Below are 15868 nucleotides of genomic sequence, written 5' to 3' on the forward strand. Positions count from 1 at the left end.
TAAAATCACGTACAAATATCTGAGATTGCTATAGTTTCCCCCTCCCACACCCCATCCCCATTTTACAATTATAACCCAGGAAGCAAAGAAGATTCTATTAAGGTAAGGGTATGTTATATAATTTTAATATTCCCTCCACAACCCACCTACACATAATCAAGAAACATTTAGAGTATAAAAGAAAAAAAACACAATGTAAGGGGCAAAGATGATAGTAAAGTGAGCGAAGAGGAAGATAAAACAAACAATTACAAGGTATGAAATTCTGTCTTGTTACTTCTCTTCTACTCCATCCTACAAGTACTGTCCAGTATACAGGGCAGACAGAGCAACCAACATCCAAAAAAGAGGTAGACTCATCATGCTGCAGTTTTTAAACTCAAACACAAACTTGCAGAACAGACCCTTGTTAGAATGGAAAATGAGATGATACTGACACATTGCAGGCACCAAGGGACCATGTTTCAGCCCCTTCAGTCTAAGCAGAGAGAAGTCTAATGGAATACCCTCTTAACTGTTCTGGAAGGGAGCAAAGGCAGCAAGCCAAATATTTTGCCATAATGGATTTGAAAGTTCTCATGGAGGCTTGAAAACAAGATGAGCGCATGCTAATTAGGTGTACTAAATTCCTTAATCCAGGCCTAACAAAATTCAAGGACACACTTGCCATCCAGTGAGTAAAACTACTTTTTCCAAAGTAGGATTCAGTTACAATGAAAACCACTGAGAGATAAGTAAAATACATTGCAGTATTATTCAGGGTCTCAGAGGAACTATAAAATCCAGGCAATCTTGGAATCTCCTCTTCAGACTATTAAAAATATATTTAAATCGTTATTTTCAGTTGGGAAAGGTAGAAAGCACATTCAGATATATTATTGGCAGAATCAGATTTATTACAATAAGTGTTTAATTTTACAGAAGGCCTCTGTTTAGCATCTTAGAAGCATAGGTGTTGATGATCTTGAGATTAGAATGCTCAAAGAAGAGGCATTTTCTTGTTGCAACTTTGCGGCCAAGTTTTATGAAGTCTTCAGGTTACAAAGGACAGTGATTAAGCTTCCACTCCCTAACCCATGAAGGAACTGAATCATAAGAAGCAAAACTCGGGTGTTCATCTTTGGTGACATCCCAGTGACAAAAATCAGTAATTATTTCCTTTCAGAGGAAAAAAAACAAACACACACAAATTCATACGGTTTTCCGCAGAACCAATCACTCCTGCTAAACAAATCAACATTTAAATTGACTTGCCATAGCAGATAGATAAGTCTTGAAGGAGAGATACGTTGAAGAGGGGGAACAAGCTTCTACACATTGGCAGAAAACTGGCTTCCTCTTGGAACTGCATACTCGTAGTGATACCATGATTAAATAGGCACCATCATCTTTCTATACATTACCAGAACAAGGTGACTTCTCCAGAGAAGTTTCTTCAAATTGTAGTAAGCTGAATGAGACTTTCTAATTGAGCTTGTAAAGAATCCACAGACTGGCACTCCATCCCAGAAAGCTGACATTGGTCATTATGCAATCTAAGCTTCTCAAGTCAGAACCAAATGTTCTTGCCCCCTAGATTATCAATACACTCACTGCAGAAGAGTAAGATACCTTTCAGAGAGTGTGGAGTGTTTTTTTCTGACAAAACAACAGGCATCTGCATGAGGAGTGTCTCTGGGGCAGTGTCACCCAGGGTTCAATTGATGTAAATTGCAAAGTCCCAACTAAAATGCACTACCAAAAGCAAGTCCCAACAGACTACAGTCTATCTGGCAACATCTGGACTTTCCCTAATGGAGCATCTAACACTATTCCAAGGTGGAGTAACTTAAGTCCTATCCAGATGGGATTTCACAGTTCACAAAAAAGCCATTATATTTGAGGAAATGGACTATCTAATCCTTGCCCTGATCAGGCAGTCATCCAGGTAAAGCTGGATGCATATTCCTCAGACAAAGACTGGCCAACAGAACCTCCAGGAGTTTGGTGCACACAAGTGGCCAAACCTAAATCCAAACAGTATCTGAATCTGGAAAACTCCGAATGGAGGAGTACAGAAAACTGCATGTGAAAAGGCCTTAACAAGACCCATATTTTACATGTTTTTGATGAAGTCCTCTAACCACAAAGTTTAATGAAAGGATGTACACTCTGAAAAGACCTAATGACTCAACAAATCCAATGTGGGCCACAATCTCCATGTTTTCTTGGGAATCAATGGTAAATAGTGGGAGAAAGACACTAATCTGTTCTTCTAGGCCAGCAATTCTCAACCAGGGATTCGGGGCCTCCTGGGGGGCCGCAAGCAGGTTTCAGGGTTCCGCCAAAATAACCAGAGAACAGACTCATTGGGGCCCAAAGCTGAAAGCCAAAGCCTGAGCAAGTTAGCTTCTCAGGGACCCCTGGGGCGTGGGGCCCTGGGTAATTGCCCTGCTTGCTACCCCCTAATACCGGTCTTAGCTTTTATTCTACTGGATATGCAGAAACACTGTTGTGGTACAGGTGGGCTGTGGAATTTTTATAGCATGTTGGGGGGCCTCAGAAAGAAAAAGGTTGAAAACCCCTCCTGTAGGCAGAAATACAGCAGAAAGTATCAATATTTCTTTTTTGATTTAGAATAGATACTACCTCTTCTGGGAGATTCAAGAGCCAAACTGTGACAATGAATGCCAAAGGGAAAAGACAGCATAAATTCTAGGGTCTAATCTCATCTCTACTGCCTAAATATTAGACAGTAGAGATGTCGGAGCTCAGCCCACACCACAAAATTTGACAGCTGATCAAATTATCCATAATTATCTGGAGTTGGGCTAACATCTTTTCCACAGCTTCTTCTTTGATGTGATAGGGTTAGAAATAGTAAGGATACTTCCTGGCTAAGAGGCAGGAATTGAAATTTGCAGTCAGAGCATAGCATTGACCTGTAAGAATAGGACAACTTGCTCCCTCTTTGCTGAAAGAAACCACTTCTTCAAAAAGAACATAAAGCCATGAAACACAACAAGGATTAATTCAAACACTCTGTTTTGTTTCCCCAGTGGTGTTTGGACCTGGGAGCTGTTAGTGAGATTTGCTATACAAGCATTCATCTCTAGTTCTCTTCAGGATTTCCTACCATTATTTCACCTTCTTACTCTTTCTTCTTTGTCAAATGGAAGTTTAAAGAGGAAAAAAAAAAAAAAGCATCTCTCTAGAGCAAAGAAAGGCTGAAGGAGAATTGTGCCTATGAAATGTATGTATTGCATATACACCAGCCTTGATTAAAAATAATATTTCCTGGCAAGTGGAAAACTACTATTCTCTATTGTTCCATCATTCTACAAAGAGACAAAAACTGCAGAACCTTCTTTTTTTTTTAAAAACACCTACATCGAAAAAATTCCCCAAATATAGGACTTCTAATGACAAGTTTAACTTGAAGAACAAAGGGAGTCCCATCTGGCTATATTGTCAGTGAATGTTCAAAAGGAACGTGAAATACACAAATAGCACAAGGTACAGTCTTACACTAGTGTAGGGGAATGGACTAAGTTACCCGTGCTGAATTTATTTTTAAACCATGAATGGAACCCAATGACTACAGCACAAGGAATTCTTTTTCTCTGTAGCAACAGTACATATGAGAAAATAGTTGATGTCTAGCAGACCTGTCAGGCAGGTCAAGGAGTTTCCCTAGCCCAGGAAAGTTACAGGAAATTCTACAGTTCATAGACCTGTAAAATATAATTAAATTGCTTACACCTCAAGGAGTTAGCTGAATGGTTCCTTTTGTATTGTACCCTCATCCTAATATGATAACAGCGATAGGGATGGTGTAGTTAATACTGAGATGGCAGTTTCATTCTAAACCCTTATTTTCAGTTGTTTTCTATAAATTAGCGGATGGGCTAAAGTTTCTTATACTTACCCTTATACCACATGAATTATTCTGAAAACAACAATTATTATAAAAACAACTATACTGAAGCACAGTGTTTCCCCCTACTGTTCCAGCCAAAAATAGTTCATCAGAAGTAGGGGGGAAACACATGTTTTTGTGCTTCAGTATAGTTGTTTTTACATTTGGAGAACTCAAATGGCTTTGTTTTCAAAATCCTTCCTTTTAGAGAGTTTGTGTGTGTAGGGGGTTCTTTGTTTTGTTTTTTCTCTAAACAATTCTCTAATATCTACCATTTTTTTCTATCCTCTCAACCAATTCTCTCTTTCCTTAAAGGAAATGATAAAGCAATGATCTGTTAATTAAGTGTTATGGCTGAAATTTGAATCACAAAAGAGTCAGGAAATTCAGAGTTACAGTCTCCACAGTAACTTTAACCCGGCCTCCTTGAATATATGCATTACAATGGTTTTTTTCATTGCATTCACTTGTACTTCCCCCATACTACTTTTCTCCTGATTGCAGAAGGATACCTTTGACTTGGCGTACATTAGGAAATATGTTCCGTTTCCATCATTTTGCTAACACTGATTTAGTCCCACTAACATTAGCAATGTTGGGAACCCTGGCTAGACAGGACTATCACATCTCCAGTGTTTAAAAACACAACTTAACAGAAGCAGTTGCAGCACATACAGCTGCATCACAAGGGAGAAGAGGGTAATTCTCCCTGCACCTCTTCTGTGACACATTTCTCAGTCCAGGGATGCTGGAGAAAACCCCTTCTCCGAAGGTACCTGGGCACGTGAAGTGCCATGCTTCCCCCAACGCCAACCAGAGACTCAAGCCAGCAGAAGTAAATGGGTTGCACCTGGCACAGTTGGACACTAATTTTGTCTGACTCTTTGCTCAATTTTCTCTCTCCTCTGTGCTAAATGGCCACTTACTCTAACTCCCTTCTAGACCTTCATACACAGTCTCTTCACTTCAGCCTTACTCCACTGCCTTCCATGCTCACACCCTTCATCTTTCCCTTCTCCTAGAACCCTTTGCCATCCTCACTCCAATGCTCACCCCTTCCTTTCCCTCTGCGTGTATGTTATATTCTTTCCCGCTCCTCACTTAGTCTATTGCAGTGGTTCTCAGCCTTTCCAGACAACTGTACTCCTTTCAGGAGTCTGATTTGTCTTGTGTGCCCCTGAGTTTCACCTCACTTAAACTACTTGCTTACAAAATCAGACATAAAAATACAAAAGTGTCACAGCACACTATTACTGAAAAATTATTACTTTCTCATTTTGTCTGTATGAAATTTTACGTTGCACTGACTTTGCTAGTGCTTTTTATGTAGCCTGTTGTAAAACTAGCCAAATATCTAGATGAGTTGATGCACCCCCTGGAAGACCTCTGCATACCCCTGGTTGAGGACCACTGGTTCTATCTGGTCTATTTAGATTTTAGGCTGCTTGTGGCAGGGACTGTCTCTTATGCTAGTATTTGTACAATACTTAGCGCAATAGTTGGTTGGTCTCAAGGTGCTACTGCAGTGGTCCCCAACCTTTTTGTGGCCAGTAGCACATTCATGTTTTCAGAAGAGTGTGGCGGGCGCCAACACTTGCTCACATGCAGGGCTGGCTCCAGGCACCAGTGGAGCAAGCACGTGCCTGGGGCAGCACATGCTACGGGGCGGCATTCCGTCCATTCTGCAGAGTCGGAGTGGTTTGGGTTTTTTTGTTTTGTTTTTGGGTTTTGGGTTTTTTTGGCACCAGTTCTGGGCAGTGCAGAGAGAAGCCGGAGAGAAGCCGGGAGGACAGAGAACACTGGCGCCCGCAGCCTGCAGCCCCGGAGTTCTCTGTCCCCAGCAGGCGCGGTGCCGCGGCTTCTCTCCCCTGCTGGGTACTAGGCGGGCGCACATAAATGCCCTGGCAGGCGCCACGGTGTTGGGGACCACTGTGCTACTGTAAGACAAATAAAAGAGTTACTGTAATCTAACCAACATGGTGCTTCAAATGGTGGCAGCTGCAGTAGCTCTATCTACAGAAGGACTCTCAACATTCCTAAGACCAGTAGAGCAAAACTAGGGAATAAACTTTTGAAAACACGTTTCCCTAAGAGTAGGGCGAGAAAGATAAGCTTTTATTCCACTTCATACTGTATAAAGCCAGCCAAGTTCTTGACCATGTCTTGCCAAATGGATTTTGTTAGCTTTTAGGATTTTATGGATTGTTTCTTTTTGTTCTTTCTTCTTTTGTTTGTTTGTTCAGTTTGGAGGGGAGAGGGGAAAAACCCTTTATTTCATGAGGTTCTTTTCCACTTAATTGAAGGCAACATTGTCAGCAGTCCACTGTTAGTCAATTTTTAAAAAAAAAACAAAAACAAAAAACAAAAAACCTATTTAATACCATTTAATGACTGTGGAAAATGTCAATCAATATTAAGTCCTCTTCGTATAAAAGCAGGAATAAGAATTAGTTTTTACCTCCCCACTGTCTTCCTTAGCTGTTTTGGGTTGAGTGGAGAAATAAAAATTCATGCCTCGTATTTTACACTCACAGCTTGCAACTGTTATTTCTTCTAATACTGTAATAATTGTTAGAACTCAGATTTTTTTTTTTTTTTTAAAGAAGACTGTACATGCTGAGAAGAGTTCCATGACAATATTCCAAAGTGTCATATAAGGCCAGGGATCGTACGAAGGTCCAAAGAATCCACCCATTTCAGAGTCATAGAGTTTAAGACCAGAAGGGACCACCACATCATCTAGTCTGATCTCCTGCACATCATAGGCCTCTAAACCCCAACCAGTTTCTCCATATTGAGCCCAATAACCTGGATTAGATTGAAGTATTACACCCCTCAGGAAACTGAATTATTCTGTGACATAAGCAGGGAACTGATTTGGTGAGATACTCAGATGATCTAGCAAGCAACCTGTACCTCCATGCTGCAGAGGAAGGCACGCGCACACACACACAAAAAACACGAGAGCCCAGTCAATCTGACCTGAAGGAAAATTGCTTTCTGACCTCTTAAACTCTGACCATTAGCACATGACCAAGACCCACCAGCCAGGCATCTAAAACAAAGGATTCTCTAATACCATCTCAGATGCACCAGCCCACCCCATCCAGTGTATCACCTCCAGCTGTTGCCATCTTTGATGCTATAGAGGAAAGGGAAAAACAAAAACAAACAAATTGGGAGGACAAAATTTTCATCTGACCCCTGGAAGTGAAGCTGAAATCCTGAAGTATGTGATTTAGGAACATAAGAGACAGGATCAGAAGGTATATTCCCTGAGCCACCAAGCCCAGCCTCTCACCCCCATCTTAGCACACAACCCCATCATACAATCCTACTGATTAATTTTAAGATAGAGCTAGATAAATTTATTAGGTGTTTGTCCCCACTAATATTATTAGGAGGCTGTTCCACAACCTTACAACTCTAATGGTTAGAAACATTCTTCTAATTTCCAGCCTAAGTTTATTTATGGCCAGTTTAAACTCATTTGTTCTTGTGCCAACATTTTTCTTTAACTTAAATAGTTCTCCCTCTTCGATTTATGCCCCCTGGTGTCTTTATAGAGAACAAACATATTCCTTCTCAGCCTTCTTTTTGCTAGACTAACTAAGCCAACTTCTTCTCGTCTCCTCTTGTAAGATAGGGTCTCCATTTCATGTTGGTTTCCAATATCTTTCTATACCCATACTAGAACTAGAATCTATGCTACCCAAGCTGGGGAGCCAATTCTGCACTGCAACTTAATGTTTTCTATACTATATATGTATGATACTGTATTTTACTGTCATAAGGTAAGGTGTTAATTTCAACACTATGCATCAAAATTGACATGGGAAGCCCTTTAGGAATATAGTTTTAGTACTGTAATTATATTAGCAGGTTCTTCATAAATGCATAGAATCATAGGGTTGGAAGGGACCTCAGGAGGTCATCTAGTCCAACTCCCTGCTCAAAGCAGGACCAAACCCCAGACCAATTTTTTACCCCAGTTCCCTAAATGGCTCCCTCAAGGATTGAACTCACAACCCTGGGTTTAGCAGGCCAATGCTCAAACCACTGAGCTATCCCTCCCCCCCCCCAAGAAATGCAGAACAGACGTGCATTTTTATTTTTATTGTCCTTCTTGTGAACGGTGTACATTTCACAAACATGGCAGAACATATGTAAGTCTCTCTTATCTAGAAAAATATATTAAATCAAACATGCCTAAGCAGCTGAGAAAAATCAAGAAAATTAAGAAATGTTGCTAAACCACCTTAAATTATTAAAAGTGAATGATTTTTTTTTAAATCCTGTTTCTCATTATTTTTACTTTATATTTCTGTCAGCTTGGACATGATTATCAGTTAATCTATTTTCACTTTCATGCTCTGAGTACTGTTTATTTGATTAAAAACAGATGATTTCAGTGTAATTATAAAAATATTTGGGGAAGCATTTCTAAAGCATTTTAAAAAAATATTGTTTTAACAAGATTTAACACATTCAAAATTTAAGTTGCTATATTCTTTAAAGTTTTATTTTAATTAAGAACAATTTTTCCAAAGGAAATATTCATCCTATCAAGTCTTTTGGTAGACGTCTTGTTGTATATGGACTTACAGTGGCATTTTATTTCAAGAAACACTATCTAAGCCTCTAAACCAATATTTACCTTTGAAAATAGGTGGTGTTTGAAAGTGAAAATAAATCTGTACCTGCCATGGATCCAGCCATTAAATTGTGCACATGCCCAGAAATTCCAAGCTTCTTCTTTATTAGCTACAAAGTAAAAAAGTTTTATAACAGTAATAAGTCACATGATATATGATAAAGAAGCATATCACAGAGTTTACTGTAAATATAACTGTTTCAAAGTATGTTAGCAACTATCTGACACTACAAATGAAAAACAGAATGCTGAATTTCTGTTAAGTAGTAGCAGCACTCCTCAATCATCTTTTTATACTCCTCACTTGTTATGTATACCATTGTACTGAAAATGTTTTTATATCAGCAAATGTAGATTGATAAAACTGAAAAAAATGGGACTTTTTCTATTAGAGATGAGACACAATACAAATATAAAAATAATGTACAAAGAATGCAGACTGGGCCTTCTATTCACCATCATAACACAGAGCAAAGGGACTTTCAGTGAAGTTGAAAAGGAACACATTTAAAATTGAGAAATGGAAATAGTTTTCCCGCACACCACAAACTTAGCCTGTGAAATTCATTGCCACAAGAGTTCATTGAAGCCAAATGCTTAGCAGGATTTAAAAAGGGTTGGAAATTTATATAGACAAGAACATCCCATGTTATATTAATACTGGTTAAAAAAAAAAACCAAGAGTCTTGGAAGGGATATAAAACCTCATGTGTTTTGGCATAAGCCAAGCAACTGATGAGGGTTTAGAAAAAACTTCCCTCATAGGCAGATTACTTCATATCTTCTACTACAGGGTTTCTTGCACCTTCCTCTGAACCATCTAATAATGTGCACTGACAGCCAGGATACTAAACTAGATGGACTACAGATATAATCTAGTATTGTATGACAGTTATATTCCTAATAAGAAATTCACTGTTGATCAGATCTGTGTCCTGCACCAAGTGGAATTCTCAGATTCTGAGATTAAGTTTAGGATCTACCTCAAGCCTACACTCTATTTTCAAATCAGTATTAATCAGTGGGAATTTATCTGAGTAAGAATTTAAGACAAAAGGAGGAAAGACCTCATGATTTGGTCTCTGGTGTCTCTGGGATTCTTAAGCCCTTTTGCTATGAAGTATGGCATGTATTCTTGTGTACAGCACAACATAAAATACAAAGATTTTAAAAAATGTTTTCGACTCAGAAGATTGGACTCTCAAAATTCTCCTGAACTACTCACAGCTTCCAGAGAGAGCTAAATGTACAAGGGAAAAAAAATAATATTTAAACATCTGAAACTGGTTACAGGTAGTTCCTTCCCCTCCCCTCAAAAATATCTGTCATCTGGAATTTGCTTCTTTGAGAAGGAAGCCCTCACAGCCATGTTCAGGGGCCAACACAACTCCCACTGAAATCAATTGGAGTCCTTCCATTGGCTTCAATGGAAGGTGAATCTGACCCTTGAAGTTCTACATTCCAATATTAAAGGCCTGATTTTGATTGAGTATAAGCAATGCTCAAGTAGACACTTATACCAATATTGAAGCTCCAATATTATAGGAGCAGTAAATGCACTACACAAGAAGAGAATTCACAGATCTGGTGGGATCCTAAAATACTACATTTTATCCTGCAGAACCAATTTTTTTCTTGTGATGACGGTGCAGGTCAAATATAGGCTTCACCAACCCTGACAGGATGTCTTTCAAATTTAAATGAACTATTTGATTTATAAAAGTAATAAACCTTCCTATACAGTATTAAAAAGAACAAAGAAGTTACATTTTACATTGAGCCGCTACATTCTTTACAATCAGAGGGGCCACTTTTTTAGCACGATGGCCAGCAGCAGGTTCAAGAGTGCTTTATTTTCAAAAATATTTCAGTTTGTTCATAGTGAGACACACACAGTAAACTAAAATTTTGAACAGTTTTTCTTATAGCAAAAGTGGAAATATTCTCACTTATGCCCCCATTTTTTCAAATGAATAGATTAATACATAATTTAGGCCAATGTGAAAAAAGGGGGAGCTTGTTAATGACATGATTGTAATGTTATTTTATCATTTTAAAACTATATTCACTGTAGCCATAAAAGGAAACAAAATAAATCAAACTACCTTTTTATACTGGTCAAATGCCATAAACTGAATTGCACCATATGGAAATATTCTAATCATCATTGCCCCGTTTCCTTTATACAACCCAAGGTAACCCTCCTTTTTTGGGACAGCACACAATGTAGAAAACACTCCTGTCATCAATACAAAAAAAGATATTTAACAGAGTTACAATGAAAAAATGTTCCAGCAAGTATTACTGACAATAAGACAGTATGCATATAACTACGGCCAGATTATATGGTTCTTATGTAAGTGTGGGGGGCAGAAAACTAGCTTTCAATGCCCAAACATAGTCAAAGGGAGGGAGATTTGGGCCTATTTCCACCAGCCTTCTCATCACCCAGGTTCTGTGGAAACTCCTTATGAATCTATGCATTTGAGACCCCATGAATTGGGGAAATGTAACCTAGCAGGAGGGAGATCTATTCCATGTGATGATATCCCCCCAAAGAAATACTGTAAAACTGGACACTAACAGCACAGAAGTTAAAAAGGACATTGATAACTTTAAATCTAGTCAATTACAAAGTGACCAATTTACTACACCTGCCTCTCAGTCTGTCAGTATTTGTGGTTTTACAATCATTCTCCTATTTTTAAAATTTATTCTTCTCCAACACTGCTGTGTAGAACACAAAGAGGGAATAAACAACTGACTACAAAGGTGAAATAGAAAAAAAAAAAAACTATACACAGACTTTACTACAACATCACCACCATGGTATGTAAGCACCTAACACACACTGATGAATTTATTATCCCAGAAGGGTATTGTGAAAAGGCAGCATTATTATCCCCATTTTAAGGATGGGGAACTGAATTACGAAGCGATAATTTGCCCAAGATTATATAGGAAATCTGTGGCAGAGGCAAGAACTAAACCCTGCCCTCCCAAGTCCCAGTGAAGGGCCTTTACTATACACAGTTGCTATCAAATGCATAAATTAAACAAATTTTAAAAAACAAATATTTTCTCACATCTCTTTCAATTAATTGTAAAGATTTGTAATATATAAACATTTTTCATATTCAGATGTAATTTTTAATACTGACTGACAAATATTTACTCATTCAACTGAAGTTTCTTATCTTTGTCCTCTGCCCCAAAGTGATTTTTTTTTAAAATTGCTAAAATTCTGTTTAGTTATCCAAACAAAAAGGACGGCATTTTTCACACATCGAAAGAATGGTTCTTCATGTTCACAAGGTTTGGTTTTAGAAATTCATACTTGCTACAACTTCAGTGAGAACAAATACTTTTGACATGGTTAGAATTTCCCTCCTACCACTCAAAAAATAACCATTTATTGAAAACTGCTTTTATTTTAAAAGATAAATGTCATGCGGTCCATGTTTCTTTAACTTCACACATTAAGAGACAGTATAAATATTTAACGTGGATTTTGGCTAAATGAACCTATGTAACATTTTCTTCTCTATATCTATTTTTCACCTATTCTCCCTTCCCCATCTTTTTTTTTCTGCTGAATGTTTAATTAAAATGTGCATTCAATTCAAATCAAAGTCATTCCTGGTACTCCAGTATCAAATCACACATCCGCAGTATGGTGAAATTTGATTTGAACGTATAAACTGATGATTGCATATTCTAATAAAAAAAATCAGAGGATAAGAAGAATATTAGAATCAACCATGCAGCTATTTCCGCTTATGATTGTTAGATTGCATATTCAGACTCTGCTATTGCAGTCAAGTACCCCGCCGTTCCCTTCTGCTTTTGTACATCAAACTGAATACAAGCACAATCATTTCAATATTGTATTATAACTCAGTATTTCTCCTTGCCAAATGTTCTTTTTAAACAAAATTTCTTGGATTTCTAAGTTAATGTGATTTATAATCGGTATTTTACATGTACAAGTCATCCAATTCAAGGTTGTGCTTTACTGTGTGCCTATAACTCAATGAAGTTGTGAAAGATATCTAGGCATCATCCATGCAATGATTCTAATCATGTGCAGAAGGGGGCAGTGTTACAGTTGTTCTGGAAATAATTTTGAATTACAGTAGTTAATCTGGAGTTTACACAGTCATTTAAGAAAAAAAAATTAAATGAAGTGCCAAATCCTGCACTCCTTAATTGTCCAAGTAGCTCCACTTTCTTAGTCTTGTTACACATACGGATAAGGTTTGCAGGATCTCACTGTTTATAAACACACTTTTTGGCTGAACATTGGTCTTGGATAAACAATCTCATAGCATTAATTACAGTACCCTGTGTGCAGGCCTACCAAATCCAGCAAGCAGACAATGAAACTGTGCTCATAAAAAGCAACTGCCTATCCAATCATTGCATTTGTTTACAACAATCATATTGGTAAATAGAAGTGACACTACTTTCCTAAATAGTATAAAATTTAAACTTTTTAAAATGTACAGTAGCCATCTTACCTAAATGTTTGTAATGGTGATTATGAGCTTGCAGTAAAATCTTTACTCGATCCAATGGTGCAATGGTAGTTTTGGCACAACATCCTGCAACACCTTACCAACAACAACAACAGGGGAAGTTTGAGTTATACATGATTTAGCTGTTGACATGAACTTCTCCACCATATTTTCTTTTTAAATGGAACAATGTTCCCCCCGCCACCCAGGAACTAAAGTGTTAAAAAAGTAAATAAGCTTTCATTTTCAGGAAAAAATAATTTAAAAAAAAAATCCTAAAAAACTTGGTGAAATTAGTAAAATCGATCTTTAGATTTTTTTTAAAAGACCGTTCTACTTAGCTGTTGAATGCCCCCAACAACCACATTCAGTTATTCAGCAAGTTATTTTAACTTTCCCATCTTCTTTTTACTTTTCTTCTTTAAGTCTACAGAGTTCAACTTCTCTGTCATCTTGGCTGCTTTCTCTCCATGGTCAAGCTCTGTGCTGGTTCAACAGTAATATTTGGTACATATAACAATTAAAAACTAAGATTCACGGTGATGAGTGCAGAATGAGAAACTTAAGTAGACAGATCTTTACGACACTTTACAAACAGTGATGAGAGATGAGGACCTATCTGTGTGGGGAATAAGTCTGTTTTCTCGATAGACCATTTTCTAATATTTCCCCCCTTTTCTTTCTTTTTTTAAAATAGCCTTGTTTTTCAGAAGTCACAACTACAGGCACAATATATTTCATTCACATGAAAAAGAGACTTTCGTAAATGTGTTAATGAGGTTGCCTGAGCATTCAGCATCCAGTTAGAAGTTAGGTAATGATCTTTTCTGATTCTGAAAAGCATACAAATAGGAGTACGTGCATGAATTAAACAAGCTGTATTAAGCAGAAACATACAGGTACCTGTTACATACAGGTAACTCTCCCCTCACAAGCCACCACTTATTTATAATATTCTAAAGAATATTAATATAAAAAACTGTCTACTAGTTAGTTCTGTTGACTCCAACCATGTCTTTAGAAAGATCCGGTTTTCAAGGGGAAAGGGCTGTAAAGAGACCATACTAAAGCAATGTTGTCTCTGAAATTTCTTGCCTTCAAATTTTTAGGTTTAGCACCAACTGGTCTCCAAAACCTCCTAAACACTTAAGAGACTCCAATCGTCTTTACCAATCTGATTATTTAGATAATGCTAAAACATATCAAAGAATCCTACTTAACATTTAGATTTCAATCCTGCAATTTCATGCATACTGATTAGCTGGCAGGATCAAGACATTGGGGGCCATTTCTTTTTTCTAAAGCCTTGTGTACCATGAGAAAGGTTTTTTGGGAATAACTTTAGTTTTCAGGGGGAATAAACTGCCTTGCATCCACACACAAAATTGGGGGGGGGGGAGTTCAAATTATCTGGCATTTTATTGCATGTAAATTTAACTCACTTTGGAAGTGAAATAACTATACTGTAATGATTTTTTTTTGGGTGGGGAGGCAGGGGGTATAAGGTTCATGACCATGTTTCTCAACATCCTCTCACAATCCTTAAGAACACTAATCATCCTAGAGAAGGAATTAAAAGGCTGTTTGTCTCATTTTTTTGGGTTGATAGTAGTTATGAAAGACCTATTCGAACATATTCCTCTGCCACCCCCAACAGAAGCCATACCAGATGTTGCTAACAACATTAGGGTAACCTATATACAATATGTTAACTATTTCCATGGCAGGTACCATTTTTGACAGTTCTCTGAAGGCTAGATGATCATTGGGGTGAGTATAAAATGGAGCATGGCCTACGGCAGAGGTTCTCAAATTGTGGGTCAGGATCCCAAAGTGGGGCACGACCCACCCAGGCTGGTGTTTGCCCTCGGCCCCAGCAAGTCTGAAGCCCAAGCCCAAGCTGCAGCCCCATAGCCCACTGTTAAGGTTACAACTCCCCACCCAGGGCAGAAGCCCTTGGGCTTCAGCTTTGGCACGCACTTGGGCAGGCTCAGTCTTCGGTCCCTCCTCCTGGGTTCGTGTAGTAATTTTTGTTGTCAGAAGGAGGTCATGGTGCAATGAAGTTTGAGAACCCCTGGCCTAGGGTTTACAGCTAACTCTGCCACGTGACCTTGATAATCTCCTGGCACCCAAGTTTCCCCTATCAGTGACAGGGGCAGAAGGGCACAATGTGAGGTTGTTCAAATGAAAGCGGCTTATCTCTTTCCCCATATAACAAACACCATACCTCTCCTGTGCCAAAGGTATTCACTTCCCCGCTTTGCGGGCCCCATATACTACCGCCCCCATCCCCTGTGTCCAGGGGCCCCCGGGGAACAGCACGCAGCCAATGGGTTAATGTCCGTTTTTATCATGGGCTTGGTGGCCACACCAAGGGGGAGGGCAAAGCCTGGTGCCGCAGAGCCCCAGCCGCGGCGGCATGGCGGGTGCCCAGCAGCAGGGGTCTCACCGCGGCCTCCGCCGGCAGAGAGCAGGGGGTGAGGGGCGTTTACCTCCCGCTACGAAGGAGCGGAGCCAGTAGAAGTCTCTGTGCGCTGCGGCACTGGGCCCCGCCGGCCCCTGCGTGTCCATGGGGGCAGCTGGGGCGCAGCCGGCTCCGCGGAGGAAGGTTCACTCAGGGAGCCCCCGGCGCTTCCAGCACATGGTGCCGGCCCGTGCCCGAGCCCGAGGGGGAGCGGAGCAGCCAGCCACGATCACTGCGCCGGAGCCGCCGGGAAGGTGTCGGGGCCCCCTCTCTCCTGCCCGGGCATGGCCCAGGCCGCTGCCTCGGGTCAGGAGTCCTCGGAGTTGCTCGGGCGG

The 15868-nt window shown here is 39.4% G+C and overlaps 1 protein-coding gene across 2 annotated transcripts in view; it reads right to left on the reverse strand.

The window, feature by feature from the left end:
* The window catches only part of SLC25A16 (solute carrier family 25 member 16), a 30513-nt gene extending 14645 nt beyond the window's left edge, over positions 1-15868 (reverse strand). The window contains exons 1-4 of one of the 2 annotated variants that reach the window (XM_045024063.1): positions 15562-15868; positions 13073-13165; positions 10658-10791; positions 8599-8662 (exon numbers count right to left, since the gene is read on the reverse strand). In XM_045024063.1, coding sequence (XP_044879998.1) covers positions 8599-8662; positions 10658-10791; positions 13073-13165; positions 15562-15640 — 370 coding nt within the window. In that variant the 5' untranslated portion in view covers positions 15641-15868. Of the gene's footprint in view, positions 1-8598; positions 8663-10657; positions 10792-13072; positions 13166-15561 lie in introns of those variants that run through there. The other variant, XM_045024064.1, reaches the window with a different exon arrangement.

Source organism: Mauremys mutica, chromosome 7 (genome assembly GCF_020497125.1).
Source record: "Mauremys mutica isolate MM-2020 ecotype Southern chromosome 7, ASM2049712v1, whole genome shotgun sequence".
NCBI lineage: Eukaryota > Metazoa > Chordata > Testudines > Geoemydidae > Mauremys > Mauremys mutica.